The sequence below is a fragment of the Theobroma cacao genome, chromosome 4 (assembly GCF_053813885.1).
Source record: "Theobroma cacao isolate CCN51 chromosome 4, ASM5381388v1, whole genome shotgun sequence".
Lineage (NCBI taxonomy): Eukaryota > Viridiplantae > Streptophyta > Magnoliopsida > Malvales > Malvaceae > Theobroma > Theobroma cacao.
In genome coordinates, this window is record NC_142642.1 from 27,204,417 (window position 1) to 27,218,573 (window position 14,157).

The 14,157-nt window shown below is 34.5% G+C and overlaps 1 protein-coding gene and 1 pseudogene across 4 annotated transcripts; one reads left to right on the forward strand and one right to left on the reverse strand.

Annotated features, from left to right (window-relative positions):
- Positions 1 to 457: 457 nt before the first annotated feature.
- On the forward strand, positions 458 to 4,517 carry LOC18601780 (phosphatidylinositol 4-kinase gamma 7 pseudogene; annotated as a pseudogene). 2 transcript variants are annotated; one of them, XR_016025818.1, is made up of 3 exons: positions 458 to 665; positions 1,213 to 1,246; positions 1,986 to 4,517. The product of XR_016025818.1 is annotated as a phosphatidylinositol 4-kinase gamma 7 pseudogene, transcript variant X1 (transcript). The 2 variants fall into 2 exon arrangements; XR_016025819.1 differs by lacking the exon at positions 1,213 to 1,246.
- A 1,450-nt stretch (positions 4,518 to 5,967) lies between these two features.
- Positions 5,968 to 10,579, reverse strand: CRLK2 (Protein kinase superfamily protein). 2 transcript variants are annotated; one of them, XM_007032841.3, is made up of 8 exons: positions 10,418 to 10,579; positions 9,067 to 9,457; positions 8,538 to 8,691; positions 7,977 to 8,103; positions 7,032 to 7,114; positions 6,886 to 6,957; positions 6,564 to 6,767; positions 5,968 to 6,478 (listed from the first exon to the last, which is right to left on the reverse strand). In XM_007032841.3, exons 2-8 carry the CDS (start codon positions 9,390 to 9,392, stop codon positions 6,182 to 6,184), a joined length of 1,263 nt encoding a protein of 420 aa, XP_007032903.2. In that variant the 5' UTR covers positions 9,393 to 9,457; positions 10,418 to 10,579; the 3' UTR covers positions 5,968 to 6,181. The 2 variants fall into 2 exon arrangements, with proteins under 2 accessions (XP_007032903.2, XP_007032904.2); XM_007032842.3 differs by having other exon boundaries at positions 9,067 to 9,446; positions 10,418 to 10,578.
- Between the last annotated feature and the right edge of the window lie 3,578 nt (positions 10,580 to 14,157).

Genomic DNA, 14,157 nt, shown 5'->3' on the forward strand with positions numbered 1-14,157 from the left:
ATGTATAAATTGTATACTTTATACTTGGACATTTATACAAGTATAAATCATTTACAATTTTAATATATTACAAATCTTGAATTAGAATTTGATATGTGAAAATGCAGACGAAACAAAACCATTTTCATTTATTATAAGTTTATAATGACGGACAACATAAAAGTACTATGTGCATGTTTACGAATAAAACATAAGGTTTATTTGTGTAATTTCCAAATCTTCCGGATCTTTCTAATCAGTAATATTATTAATAAAATAATGAAATTTTTTTTATCTCTCTCCAATCTAAGATATTCCCCATCACTCTGGAGATCAACAGATTAACTGCTCCACGCACTTATGATCTCGCCACGTTACCCTCCTCTTACATGGCTCCATCTCCAGCCACCACGTGTTCCTCCTCATCCAATGATAAATTTAATAATTCTTACTCTTTTCTTTTTCTTATTTAACCGTTAAAACTCCTTCCCCGCTTCTCTTGAAAAGAAGTTAAAGGACATATCTCAAAAAGCGGGAGAGAGAGAACCAGAAAACCAAAAAAAAAAAATCATCGAATCGTGGTCGTTGATTTAACTTCTCATCGCTGAATCGACACCGTTAAATCTCATCAGCGGCGGTAGTTCTCTCTCTCGTTCGTTGCTCCGCCGTCCATTTCCTCATCTCCGGTGAGTCTCTTCGTCCTCACGTTCCGTATTATTTATTTATTATTATTTTGTGAATTTTGAAGAATGAAATCGAACTGTCTCTTCCTTCATTTTTCTTTTTAATGGAAATTATTGGTGCTCGTTAGAGTATTGAAGAAGGCGACAATAAATGAGAGAATATCATTATTTCTGTTATTTTTCAATATTATGTTTTAGTAAATCATATTGCCTCTTTGGAAAAAGGAATAAATCCAATTGATTAGTTGATGGAATTTTGATATTATCTTTTTCTTGAATTTTATTTTGTCAATTTGATAAGATGAATGTTTATAGTTTCTTAATCAAGAATAATCGTTGACAAAAACGGAAAGCACGTCGGTCACGTTGGATAAGCAAACAATATTTATGAAGAATTATGAGAAACTATATAATTTGTTTAGATAATCAAAATGAATAATGTTACTTCTATACAGACTAATTATGTTATAATTGTGCTTTATGCTTTAATGAGTTGTCTGTTGTTTATCAATTTTTCTTTTGCTTTTTACCTTTTACTTTTTCTTTGTAGTAAATTTTCGGGAAGAAAAAGCAAATTGAAAAAGGTAAGTACGAGTTAACAATTTAAAAGAGCCTTAACAATATTTAACCTTTTGGCATAAATTAAGGTGGCCGGCTTTTGAGATTTGATTTTTTTTTTTTGGGTATTACAAAGCCATATCAATGTTGCGCTAATATTTTAAGGTGGCATTTAAACTCCATCATGGCAAAGGTAACAAGGAAAGTAGAGTCTAAATTATGGTCTACGATGTAAGCCATGTTTGAAGAGGAAACCTTTGGCACCTTCCCTTGGCTGGAATGGATATGTGGTCTATTGTTTTATTTTTCATTTTTCACATTTAGGATAGATGAGCACATTTAAAGTTGATGGTAATATTTTGATATCCTGACAAAGAGGTTTTCCTTTGAATGATTATTATTATTATTTGAAGTATGGATGATTTTTTTTTTGTTCCATCTCTTTTGTGAATCAAGTTATAGGAGGTACATAATAAGTGGCTAAGTTTACTTTGACTTTGGTTCTTTTGGTGTCTTTGCTGGATAGCTGTTAATTTAGATGTAGAATTTACAGGCCAATAACTGTACTTCGACTTTAGTTCTTTACATTTATCTTTGAAAATGAAATTTAATTAATTTTACTACCCTTTTTCTACTTTTACTATGAATCAGTTATTCTTGTTGATTTTTCTGATGATACTTTAATTTATCAATTAGACAACAGTATCAGGCCTCAATGTAGCAGTTTCACTACATTTTGTATCTGCTTTTTCTTTTGCCTTACAGAATCTGTCCCGATGTGAAAATTAAGAGTTACCAATTGAATTCTACTGGGTTGATTATGATCGTTTACAACACCAGCTTTTCCATTCAAGTTTTGCCAGCGTTTGAGTTTGGCGTCTGCTTGAGAGAAAAGCTCTCTGCTGTCGCCATCTCCACTGCTGGCACTGAATTCTATCGATTCTCCTCTTCCTTTCACGTGTCTTGATCCAAATTGTCTGTTTATAACTGGATGGCTGTTGCAGCATTTAAAGGACTCTTTAATGGTGAATGTCGTGGAAATAAGAGAATGGAAAGAAAATCTTCTGGAAAAAGACGTGTATTTGTTCAGACCGAAACTGGCTGTGTTCTGGGTATAGAGTTAGATAGGAGTGACAATGCCCATACAGTGAAACGGAAACTACAGCTTGCTCTTAATGTCCCAACAGAGGAGAGGTCTCTCATATATGGGGATGCGGTGCTGAAGAATGATCTAAGTACTGTTAGAAATGATTCTCCACTTCTTCTCCAGAGGAACTTCATGCACAGAAGCTCATCTACGCCATGTCTCTCACCTACTGGGAAGGATCTTCAGCAGAGAGATCATAGTGGTCCGATTGAGATATTAGTATGCTCAAATCACTTTTCCAGGACAAAAAAACTGGTAAAGGAAATCGTGAAGGCAATGAAAATTGGGATTGATCCCATTCCTGTATGTGGGGGGCTTGGAGGTGCCTACTATTTTCGAAATTGCCAGGGTGAAAATTGTGCAATTGTGAAACCAACTGATGAAGAACCTTATGCTCCAAACAACCCAAAAGGTTTTGTTGGCAAAGCCCTTGGGCAGCCAGGATTGAAACGCTCAGTACGTGTTGGGGAGACTGGCTTTAGGGAGGTAGCAGCTTATCTTCTTGACTATGATAATTTTGCCAATGTGCCCTCTACTGCTCTTGTGAAGGTCACACACTCTATTTTTAATGTCAATGACGGAGTGAACAGAAACAAGCAGCAAGAGCGGAAGGAGGTTAGCAAGATTGCTTCTATGCAGCAGTTCATACCTCATGATTTTGATGCCAGTGATCATGGGACTTCAAGCTTTCCAGTTGCTGCTGTACATAGGATAGGGATATTAGATATTCGGATCTTGAACACTGATAGGCATGCTGGAAACCTTCTGGTCAGGAAAATTGATGGAGATGGAGGACTCGGTCAAGTGGAGCTTTTTCCAATTGATCATGGCCTATGCCTGCCTGAAAACCTGGAGGACCCTTACTTTGAGTGGATCCATTGGCCGCAGGCATCAATTCCTTTCACAGATGATGAGCTTGAATATATATCTCATCTTGATCCATTTCGAGATTCTGAAATGCTTAGAATGGAGCTTCCTATGATTCGAGAGGCATGCCTTCGTGTCTTGATTGTTTGTACAGTTTTCCTCAAGGAAGCAGCAACTTTCGGTCTGTGTTTAGCTGAGATTGGTGAGATGATGAGCAGGGAATTTCGAGGTCTGGAGGAGGAGCCAAGTGAGCTTGAGTTCATATGTATTGAAGCGAGGAGATTGTTAGAAGAGAGGAATATGCTTTTTGATAATGTGAAAGCTGGAGAAAATGACTTTCAGTTTGAAATTGACTGTAAGGAAGAGAAGGTGGATTTAACTTCTAATGTAGAAAACAATTTGGCATCCCATGCTTACTGCAGGCCTCTAAGTGGAAATATCCGGAATCCACTTTCCAAGCTAGATGAGAATATAGAGGAATGGACAGAGGATGAGGAGAATACTGTACCTCCAAGGTTAGATGACTATGCTTTTGCTGCTCATGACTGGACTCCAACTGTTCCAAGACTGTCAATGTCAATGAAAAATGTGAGTATTGGAGAAAAGAGTTGGAGGCATGAGGGTGCAATGCAGAAAAGTGGCTATTTGGCTGGCACATCATCTGGAAACAGAAGTGTGAATGAACAGCTGCCTGGAAGCACCAGTTTTGTGAAATTGGCTGATATGAGTGAAGAGGAGTGGGTACAGTATCTTGAGAATTTTCGGAGGTTGCTTTACCCAGCATTTTCTAATCGTAAATCAGTGAGTGTGGGTCAGAGGCAGAGACAGAGGCTTGGAACTTCATGCCAGTTTTGAGTAATTAATATTTTCAAATTGTAGAAATTGGAAAGCCAAAGTTTTAGGGCTAGAGGGTTGTTGGAAGCAGAAAGCAGTATCATGTGGGTAACTTGAAGGTTTTTCCTGGTAAGGATGGACTTCATTGATGAGTTGGAGTTATTCTCATTGGATTTATAATTTTACTTTTAGATCATGAAAACTGTGGTCATTAGCTGCTACAGGTTAGGACTCCGCTTATTTTTCTTCCCCTCTTCTAACTATTTTTCCTTCAACTTTCACTCTTTCCACTTGGGTTTTTTCCCCTCCTCTTGTTTTTATATATAAATAATTTGGTTGCGCCCCTTTGCATGTAAAAGTTTAGAGAATGCTGAATGCTGAATACAATAAGGAGTTTGCAAGAAATAACATGAATGTATATAATGCTATGATATTGTGGATTTGGATTATGTGAAGCTGTTTTTGTTTGTCCATCGCCTGTGCTTTAGATCTTGAATGCCTAGCACTTTCTAGATGGTTGTTATAGTTTTGAACAGTGTAGACACTGTTGCATACAAGATTATGTGATGTAGCTGAACTACTTTATTTCGATGTTTTAACTTACAGTTGGATTAGTTGTATCACCCCTGTTTTTAGAATTTTAGACTTTTCCATAAAGTAGATTAATGGGAATCAGGAGATGTCATATTGTCATTATTTAGTAGGCTAATTATTGCTCTCTTGCTTGTTACGGCAAAATAAATAAATAAATAAAACCCCGGTATTTGCTTTCTTCTCATGGAAATTAATTGTTGCAAAGTAATAATAATAAATAAATAAATAAATAAAAATGAGTGGATAGGTTTCTTGTGTTATTGGATATTGTTGGTTGAAGTTCCATAGAGCTTATAATACTAATTTAATCTTTTAGAAATATTATCATTTTGCAGGGTCTTGATTTTTGAGTATCATTAAAGTAAGGGTTGTTATATTTGGCAATTTGTAATGGAACTCTTGCCTCAGTGCATGTAAACATATTCACATTTACATTAGCAAAAACAAAAAATTCTCATACACATGTATGTAGGCTTGTGCAATTCCTAGTATATATGGAGAACAAAACACATTAAGGATTCAGCTGCATCTTAATTTGGGTGACAGTGCATTTTAAGGATGTCAAGCGTGTAGAAAGTGATTGTGAAGATTGTAAGAGGAAAAATTTGATGTTGTGCATTCTGTAACATCTTGATAACACTGTGTAGAGGGTATTTTAGAGAGGAAACGTTTCAGCTAATAAACTTTTTCAGTTAGTCGTCTGGGTTGGTATATGTATATTCTTGCTTTTTTGCTGATTAATATTAGTGGTGGTCTTTATCGATGACGGGGTCAGTTTGTTTTGGCATGTGAATGACATTCTTATCTCTTTATGATTTGATTGATTGATTTGGAAAGAACAGAAGAATGGCTTACTGTCAATTTTTATATTAACTCAGGCAATTGTTTAAATGTTCCATCCTGGAGTTTATGTTGCTGAATCTGTGCCATCCAATGATACGAAATAATAGCTCCTTTGGGGGTTGAGCATGCAAAAGAAGACACTTGCAGAAATTACTGACTGCCTTCCTAGCCATGATTCTTTTTACATACAAAAAACATATGGTAGTAAGCCTAGACGATGGCATCATTTCATTCTTATTTTACATTTTGGATAGATGAGGGCGTCACTACCCAACCCATCCTTGATAGCATTTGACACGGTTTGAAAAGGCAGTTTCGATGCTTTAACTAGTCAATCCCTTTTTTCCAGGCATAATCTATCCTTTGGAAAATAGCCCAATCACCCATTAGGCAGCCGAAGCCCACTATCTACTTTTTTTTTTTGGTCAGAATTCATTGATATTGGCAATCAAAGTCCATGGCAGTGCGAAGTGGAGATTAAAAATTTTTTACAGCTACTGTACTAGATCATGAGGGTTTGTAATCCTAAAACACTGATTTAGTGGACACCACCTCTCTGTACTTACTCTGTTGTATGCTATCAACAGTATCACTCGCCATACGCTTGATTGTGGGGCAAAAAACAAAAAGGAAGGAAAAAGAAACAAAAAATAGGTGAAAAGGCAGTTATGCTCATTCAACTAGTCTCCTTCAAGCTAGCCAGCTTGGTCAGTTCTATATGTTGATCCTGTATCCGACTCATAATTCGTGAAAAATCTCCTTCAGCCAAAGACATTGTGTCTTCTTTAGCAAGGCGCCTCTGTTTTATCTTGAGTATAGCCTGTGTTACTTCACCTATTGAAGGCCGCTTTCTTGGTGAGTTGTGCAGGCATTTATGGGCAATTTTGGCTAGCTCCCTCACTTCTTCAATCTTGCATTTTCCAACCAGTTGGTTATCAAGTATTTCATCAACACCATCTGGACTCATAGTGGCCTTACAAAGGAAGATCATGTCAGAAAGATATCAATATATGAATACTGGCAAGCAGGACTTAACCACATAAGGGGAAGAAACTCACAAGATTAACATATTCCATTAAGTTTTGGTGTGGGTGGATGGCTGTAATTAGCTCAAATATGATAACTCCGAAACTGTATATGTCACTCTTCATTGTGAACTTGTTTGTGGATATGTACTCCGGGTCTATGTAGCCATATGTACCTTTAAGACCGGAGTTTCGGCCGTCATAAACCTCTTCTTTTGACAGCCCAAAATCAGCAACCTACACAAGAAGCCAGTAGTAAAGCTATGCCATCAGTCCATCATTATTGTCTTGAATTTTTGGTAAACTATAGAAGAAGAGGATTTCCAAAAAGATGACCCTTGGCATACTTGCTCACCTTGGCTCGCATTGACTGGTCCAATAATATATTAGCAGACTTTAAATCACGGTGTATTACTGGAGGGACTGCCTGTTTCAAGAATTCAGTCAATGATTAGATTGTTTAACTACAGAGAACATCAACTTTATACCATTTCACTATACCCCTTCATGAAGATATTCTATGCCGTGTGAAATATCAAGACCAATTTGAAGTCTTTCTTCCCAACTCAAACTCCGTCCTTCACCTGAGTACATGTACAACAAGTCAATTCCTGTTAAGGAATCAGGATTCACATAATAGTACAACAGTGTGAATTGAGGTCCAAACAACACCCAAATCTGGATGAGATTTCAAAAACATGGTTGCAGAAAATATTTGACAGTGTCTGACTTACTGCGACAAAAGTATAAAGAATGTAATAGCAGTAGTACTTTAACTACTTCATTCAAGTGACCTTGTTATTAATAAATGTGTGGATGAAACAGGTTACTTGTCCTTCAATTTACATAATTTGACATGCAACTGGCACTGCTCAGAGCCCTCTAACAAGCCTTACTTGCAGAATATTTGATGTTCAACATGCATGAGCACATCATCAGAGAATTAAGTCTATGTTGACAGTTAAAATGAAAATGATAACCAACTACAGGTTAGATGTGTCTGTCCATGGGTCAGGCCGTCAGGCCAAGCCCGGTTGACACCTTTAAAAGTGAGGTCCAGGTCTGCATCCAACCCGCATTGGCCCGCCCATTAAACTTCATTTAATTAAATTAGTTCGAATTATTTAAAAATATTTTCATATTAATTTTTATTATTACTAAATATATACTAGAATACAAAATTAAATAGAAGATAAATTTCTATTTTATATAATAATATGCCTGGCTGGCCCATGCTATCCAAAGGCCTGATGGGCTGCCCGACCTGTGGACAAGTCTACTGCAGGTCAGACCAGTGGCAGTGACAGAGATCCTAGATTAACAACCACCGTGGAGTGACTGTGAGCTTTTCAAAGCATAAAATGAGGTTTTCAACAACATGAAAAAGCATTTACTTTGGAAAATATCAACTGATAAATTCCAATAAAAAGTGGTTTCTGAGCTTACTATATAGAATGTTTGCCAAGCTCCCATTACTCATGAACTCATAAATTAACATGCGCTGCCCTTTATCGACGCAATATCCTACCAAGTTCACCAGATTTCTATGATGCAGCCTTCCTAGTAAACAAACCTGAAAAAAACTAGGCTTAATGATGAAAAAAGATAACATGATATGTAGGTTTTTTTTTTTTATATGTAGATTATTAAAAGTAAATAATATAAAATATTTGCAAAAGAAAATTCATTCCACCCAACAGCAGAATAGCTATATGTGCAACCCTTGCAGCTGTCTAGATAGAATTATTGATGAATAGTAAAGATAAATATGATATCAAACTGCAGGTTGCAGCATTATGTTATGAGATATCCTCCATTTACTGTACTTGTATGGGCTACTCAGATATTCCATCTTTAATGAATCTTTGCTCAAAATACTACAAATTTCTACTGTTGTAAAGACAAATCAGATGTTAAGTTGTTTAATAATTGAGATGGACTGAGATAGACCAGTCCCCCATATAGTCAGATCAATTAAGGCAAGAACCATTAATATACAAAACTTACCTCTGTGTGGAACTCTTTCTCCCCCTGATGAGAATTGGAAGCAAGCACCTTTACAGCCACCACTCCACCAGTAGGCATTGTGGCTTTATAGACTGGGCCAAATGATCCTTCTCCTAAAATAGTTGTAAAAGTTTGTGTAGCTTTCTGGACATCCCTGAAGAGCATAACAAACAAGAACACATATCAGAGTAAATCACTTAAATGCTCATTTTGATACTAATCATCAAACATTAATCATTTAGCTTAATTAGGAATGGACTATTGGTTTTATATTTACACAAACAGATTAACTCCACTCTGAGGATTAGATAGCTCCTTTATATAAGTGTAGGGGGAAGTCATTAATAGCACAAGTTATTTTCACTACTAAAGTAGGAAAATACAATTTAGGAAGTGAGCGAGGCTAAAATTCATACATTGCTTCTGTCATAATACGAAATGTGAACTTGGTAAGCCTCTAGACTTGATCTGGATCTGATATTCCTATACTTTAGTAGCATGCTTGTGCTCAGTTTAAAAATGAACTTACTTATAAGAATACTTTGGCAAGCCTGATGCAGAAGCAAAGCGATCTTTACTATGAAGACTCCACCAAGAATTTGGAGAACTTTTCTGATGATATTCTGGTCCCTGAACGGCTATAGGATTCGAGAGAGATGCACTGAAGTCAGTGCTTGTACCCAAGCCATTTGTTCTTATAGGGAGAACTGTAACACTACGCTCATTTGAACACCGTCTGAGGTTTGCACGCTTTTTGTACCACCTTAATCCAAAAAATACCAGTGAAGCTAACAAGATACCAAGGGCCAAGCCAACAGAGATGCCGATGGCAACTAAATCACCTTTATGAACCATGCTTTGGTTTCTTTAGGTATTCAGGCAATGAGAACATCTTGCAGTGGAAAAATTCTGCAGGTTCACTGTCATAAGATGAATACATTATTATATCCATTGCAAAGAAATCAAACAATAAGATGAATATATTATTATATCCATTTCAAAGAAATCAAACAACAAAAAGGTTTTTAAGGGAACTGAAAAAGAAGCCATTTCAAATTAGAACGCTCAATGATAGCTCTTATTCTCTTTAAGGCACGCAGGTTAGCAGAGAGGGAAGCTTACAGCAAATAAGAACAAGGAAAAATGCTGTAGGAAGATATGCCATCACCAGAGAAAACCTTAGAAACTACATTCTTAGACCATAATCAGAGACCAAAAAGTAAGAACCCGACTGATAAATTTTGTTGTTTGACTAGAAGTTTTACCAGTTCTCCAGAAAAGGGAATCCGGGAACAATAAAACTTGCAGCAACAAAGCATAAAATCAAGCAAGTTTCCAATTTTACCTCCAAAAACCAAAATTTTGAGGTATTAGAAAGACTAGAAATGAAATATCATAAGTTGCAATAAATTCGAAAGGATCCCGGGCTCAGCTCTGTTTTTCATTGTTAAAAATCTAACCTAATCTTTCTGTTTATAAAAGTTTCTTGACACAATCAGTCAAACCATTTTCAACTATCAGCAACTGCAAATCTGCCTATGCAAAAAGAACATCCAAAGAGAAATCTTTATTTCAAAGCCTCATTTATGCTTAACAAGCTTTGCTTTTTTCATATATGACACTGTTAAATCTTTCTTCCTAGTTTCAATAACAGACTAATCCTTCTGAACCAAAATTCATAGTTTAGAATATATACACATAGATCATCATAACCTTCGTTCTATCAAATTTCCAATATAAAACACCCGAAAACCAATCAATGATAAAAAAAAAAAATCAAAACAAAAGAACCCAAGAGCCATAACCAACCAAAGAAGAGAAAAAGAGAAGATTTTTAGGCAAAAGGTATGAAAACCAGCAAACTGGCCATGAACCCATACCTTATGAAAAGATGATCAGCAAGTGAACAGCCAAGACATGACGATTTTTTCCTATGATTTCGATGTTTTGATGATCCTTTGAAGAGTCACGACTCCAGAGCTGACAAAAGTCATAAACCACTTCAAAAAAATAAAAAATTAAAAAGACAAAAGGAGAAAAAGAGAGTCTTTGTTGGAGGCTTTAAAATTAAAAACGAAGAATGCGAAAACGAACAATAGAGGCAATAGCGGGGTGTTAGGCCAATAAAAGCAGAGACACCCGTTGAGCCGGTAAAAGGAAACTATGTTTAATTGGCTGCTTAGTGATAAAAATGGACATTACTTAGAGTTATCCGCCTTGTGCAATGTTATCATTTTTTAATTTGATTGGGGTTCTATTTATAAAGAAAGGATGATTGATTGGGATTCTTTCTTTCTATTTGTTATTCTTGATCTTGTTTATTTGCTATTATTTTTATTATTATTGAAAGATCATAGATATTGCAATTCTATATGCTTATACATCAATAGTAAGCAAGGAATAATAAGATTAACTAGAGATTGACTGAATTGTTAACTTTGTTTAATGAGTAGTATTTTATTTAAATTCTACTATTAGTTCATCATTGACATTAATCCTCGATGGGTGACTTTTACAAGATATACATAGCACATTTTATCTTGTTTTGAAAAGTTAAATAATTTATTTAATTTTTTATTTTTAGATAAAAAAGTAAAAGAAAAATAATAAATGATAAAATTTACGAACAAAGAAAGCTAAATTATATTGATAATATTAATATTGATAGAGATTGACAAAAAATATATAATGCAAAATAATGACTTAAATTAATATCCTGAAAAGAACACTAGGATGATTAAGATTCAAAGTCTAATATAGATTTTTATTAAGCTTGAAAGAAATTATAAAATGAAGGAAAATAAATTTAAAGAAAAGCTTCTATAACTCCTCGAAATTAACATAGATTTATTATTCTTTTTTGGATTAAGAAAATTTTGTAGGTAAATTATTATTTTTTATAAAAAGTTTCTAGCATAGCTTCGTCCAATTATACTCCTAATCTTTAACTGTCAAATGTTTACTAAAAAAATGGAAAAGCTTTCTTGGTCATTGCTAATGACTTTGAGATCTTTTTTTTTTTAAATTTATAGTTTTTCCTAACTAAATAAAATTCTAGAGTATATTTGATAAACCATTGACATTGAAAATTTTCAATAGTTTAATTTTTTAGTGTAATTGAATAATTCATTTCAGAAACTATTTACATAGAAGATTTTCAATGAAAAAGTATTCAAAATCTTAAGTAGTTAGAGACTACTTAATGTATTAAATCATTTTATTAAGGAAAATTTGTTATTTAATTAATTTTATATTTTTATCTTTTTAACTTTTATTAATGTAAAATAATTAAAAAAATCAACAAAACATCTATATAGTTTTTCGGTTTCAATAAAATATCAAACAAATTTTAGAATAACATTTCAGCCCTTAAAATTTTTCAATTTATCAAACAACACTTTACTCTCTAGCTCTCTCAACATTCAAAATTTAAACCTCAAAGCTATCCTTCTCTCTTTCTTTTTTTTTTTTATTATCATTATTGTCGCATTTACTATGTTATCAAAGTGAAGTACCCAATTTTGTATTCATCTTAAGTTTTTGATTAAAAAAAACTTATTGATTTATAATATCGTTTATGTGATGGTCTTTGAAATTGAGTAGTATGATTGAAATGACATTTCTTTTTTCCATCAAATTTTTTAATAAGAAATTTTGTAATTTGTCATTCACTTTCCATGAATTTATTGTTGGTGCAAATGGGGTTTAGATGGAATTCAAGGAACCGGCAAAATTGACTTTAAGACGAGTCTTTCAATAGACGTTATCTTTAAAACTTATTTCACCTCCACTATTTGATATGCAAAGAGAAATAATGTGAATAGCTTTAGGAATACAATGAAGTCAATGTCTAACTTTGTCTTGCACTTTATGAGAGTCGACCACTAGATACACTTGAGGATTTGCAAAATTATTCGGCCTTAGAGCCTACTTTTTACAGCAAGTAGATTATAAGAAATTTAGATGCTTTTATAGTTGATGGGAACTTAAGTATTTATATTAACAGAACACAAAACTTTTGTTGTTCTTGATTTTATTGCTCTTATTTTATTTTTGATTTGATGTGTCAAAATGGTTGGCAATAAGCTCTTTATACAAGCTTTTAAGTGTCTCTTCTTTAAGGACACAACCTTTTCATTAAAGTACCATTTTGTCTAAAAGGCATCTTTACATTTTACTAGGCACAACTTTTGGATAAAAGTATTGTTTCAATAATTATCTTATGAAAAGGTAACTATTCATTCCATAAAATATAATTTTTGAGCTATAATTTGAAACAATAACTTTTCATATTTAAACTTTTGAGCTATGGTGTTTTTTCAATTTGTCTCTTAACTTTTAGATGTCATTTTATCAAGAGACATAACCATTCATATGCAAACCTGCCTATAATCCAATAGACACATTGTGTCACTTTATGTGACATAACCTTTGAGCTAAGATAGCTTTTCATTATGTAACATAACCTTTGATTTTGAAAATACACCAACAATCCTCCACCATTTTCAAAATTTTCAAATACCAACAACTTTGGGAACCTTCACTTAGTGAGTGTGGTTGGTTCTAGTCTGAATTAAGTGGTTGACCAAACATTGAACTATTGATTCTTCATTTGACTAGTCGGGCCACTAAAGACACACAAGTTTCCTTGCTCACTTTGTATCTAGTTTTGCCAACATGTTTTATAGCCTTGGATTTTGCATCCATTCATGAGTGCTGTTAAAGTCAAGCCTTTAGCTCCTAGAAGCGGCCATACTTCCACTCACATAGGTAGCTCCCATCGGAAGTACTTAGTAATGATAGTACTTCAACATATACATGTTATGGGTTTATTAAGAACTTTTGTTCAACCTTCCCTTACACATTACGGGAACTAAGCACTATACACCTTGGGATGAAAATATAAATTGGTGCTTGCAATCATCCATATAGTAGAATGGTCAGTATCCAAGACTTGCAAGTCGGCGATAAACGTTCAGGTGAGCTCTCACCATTGGAGATTTAATTGATAGGCTTGAGACCCATCTCTCTTGAGGTCTTTATTACTAAGTCTTTGTTTAGACTTTTGGTAAATGGATCCACTATATTTTCATCAGACTTCACATAACTTATAGTGATTATACCATCAATAATTCCTTGTCTTACAATGCTATGTCGAAGTCCAATATATCGACTCTTTCCATTGTATGCTTGATTATATGTCTTTGATACAGTTGCTTTATTGTTACAATGTATTAAGATTGGCGCCATTGGTTTAAGCCACAACGGAATTTCATAGAGTAAATCTCTCAACCATTTTGCTTCTTGAGTGGCAGATGCTAAAGCTATAAATTTAGCTACCATAGTAGAGTTTGCTTGACAAGATTATTTCTTAGAACCCCAAGAAATAGCATGTCACGACCCGGAACTCCCATCGAGCCCGTGACAACCGCCGCGACGTCTCAATTTACATTCATTACCCGGAATGTCAACCGAGACCCCGCAAGGCTTTAATATCAGCTTCTCATTTCCCCTGTGGGTAACTGTTTCCAAATACCACATTTTAAAAGATTTTAAACTGTTTCCAACTTAAACAAATGAAATAATAATTTCCGTCTCACAGGGGTATTTTTGTCATTTA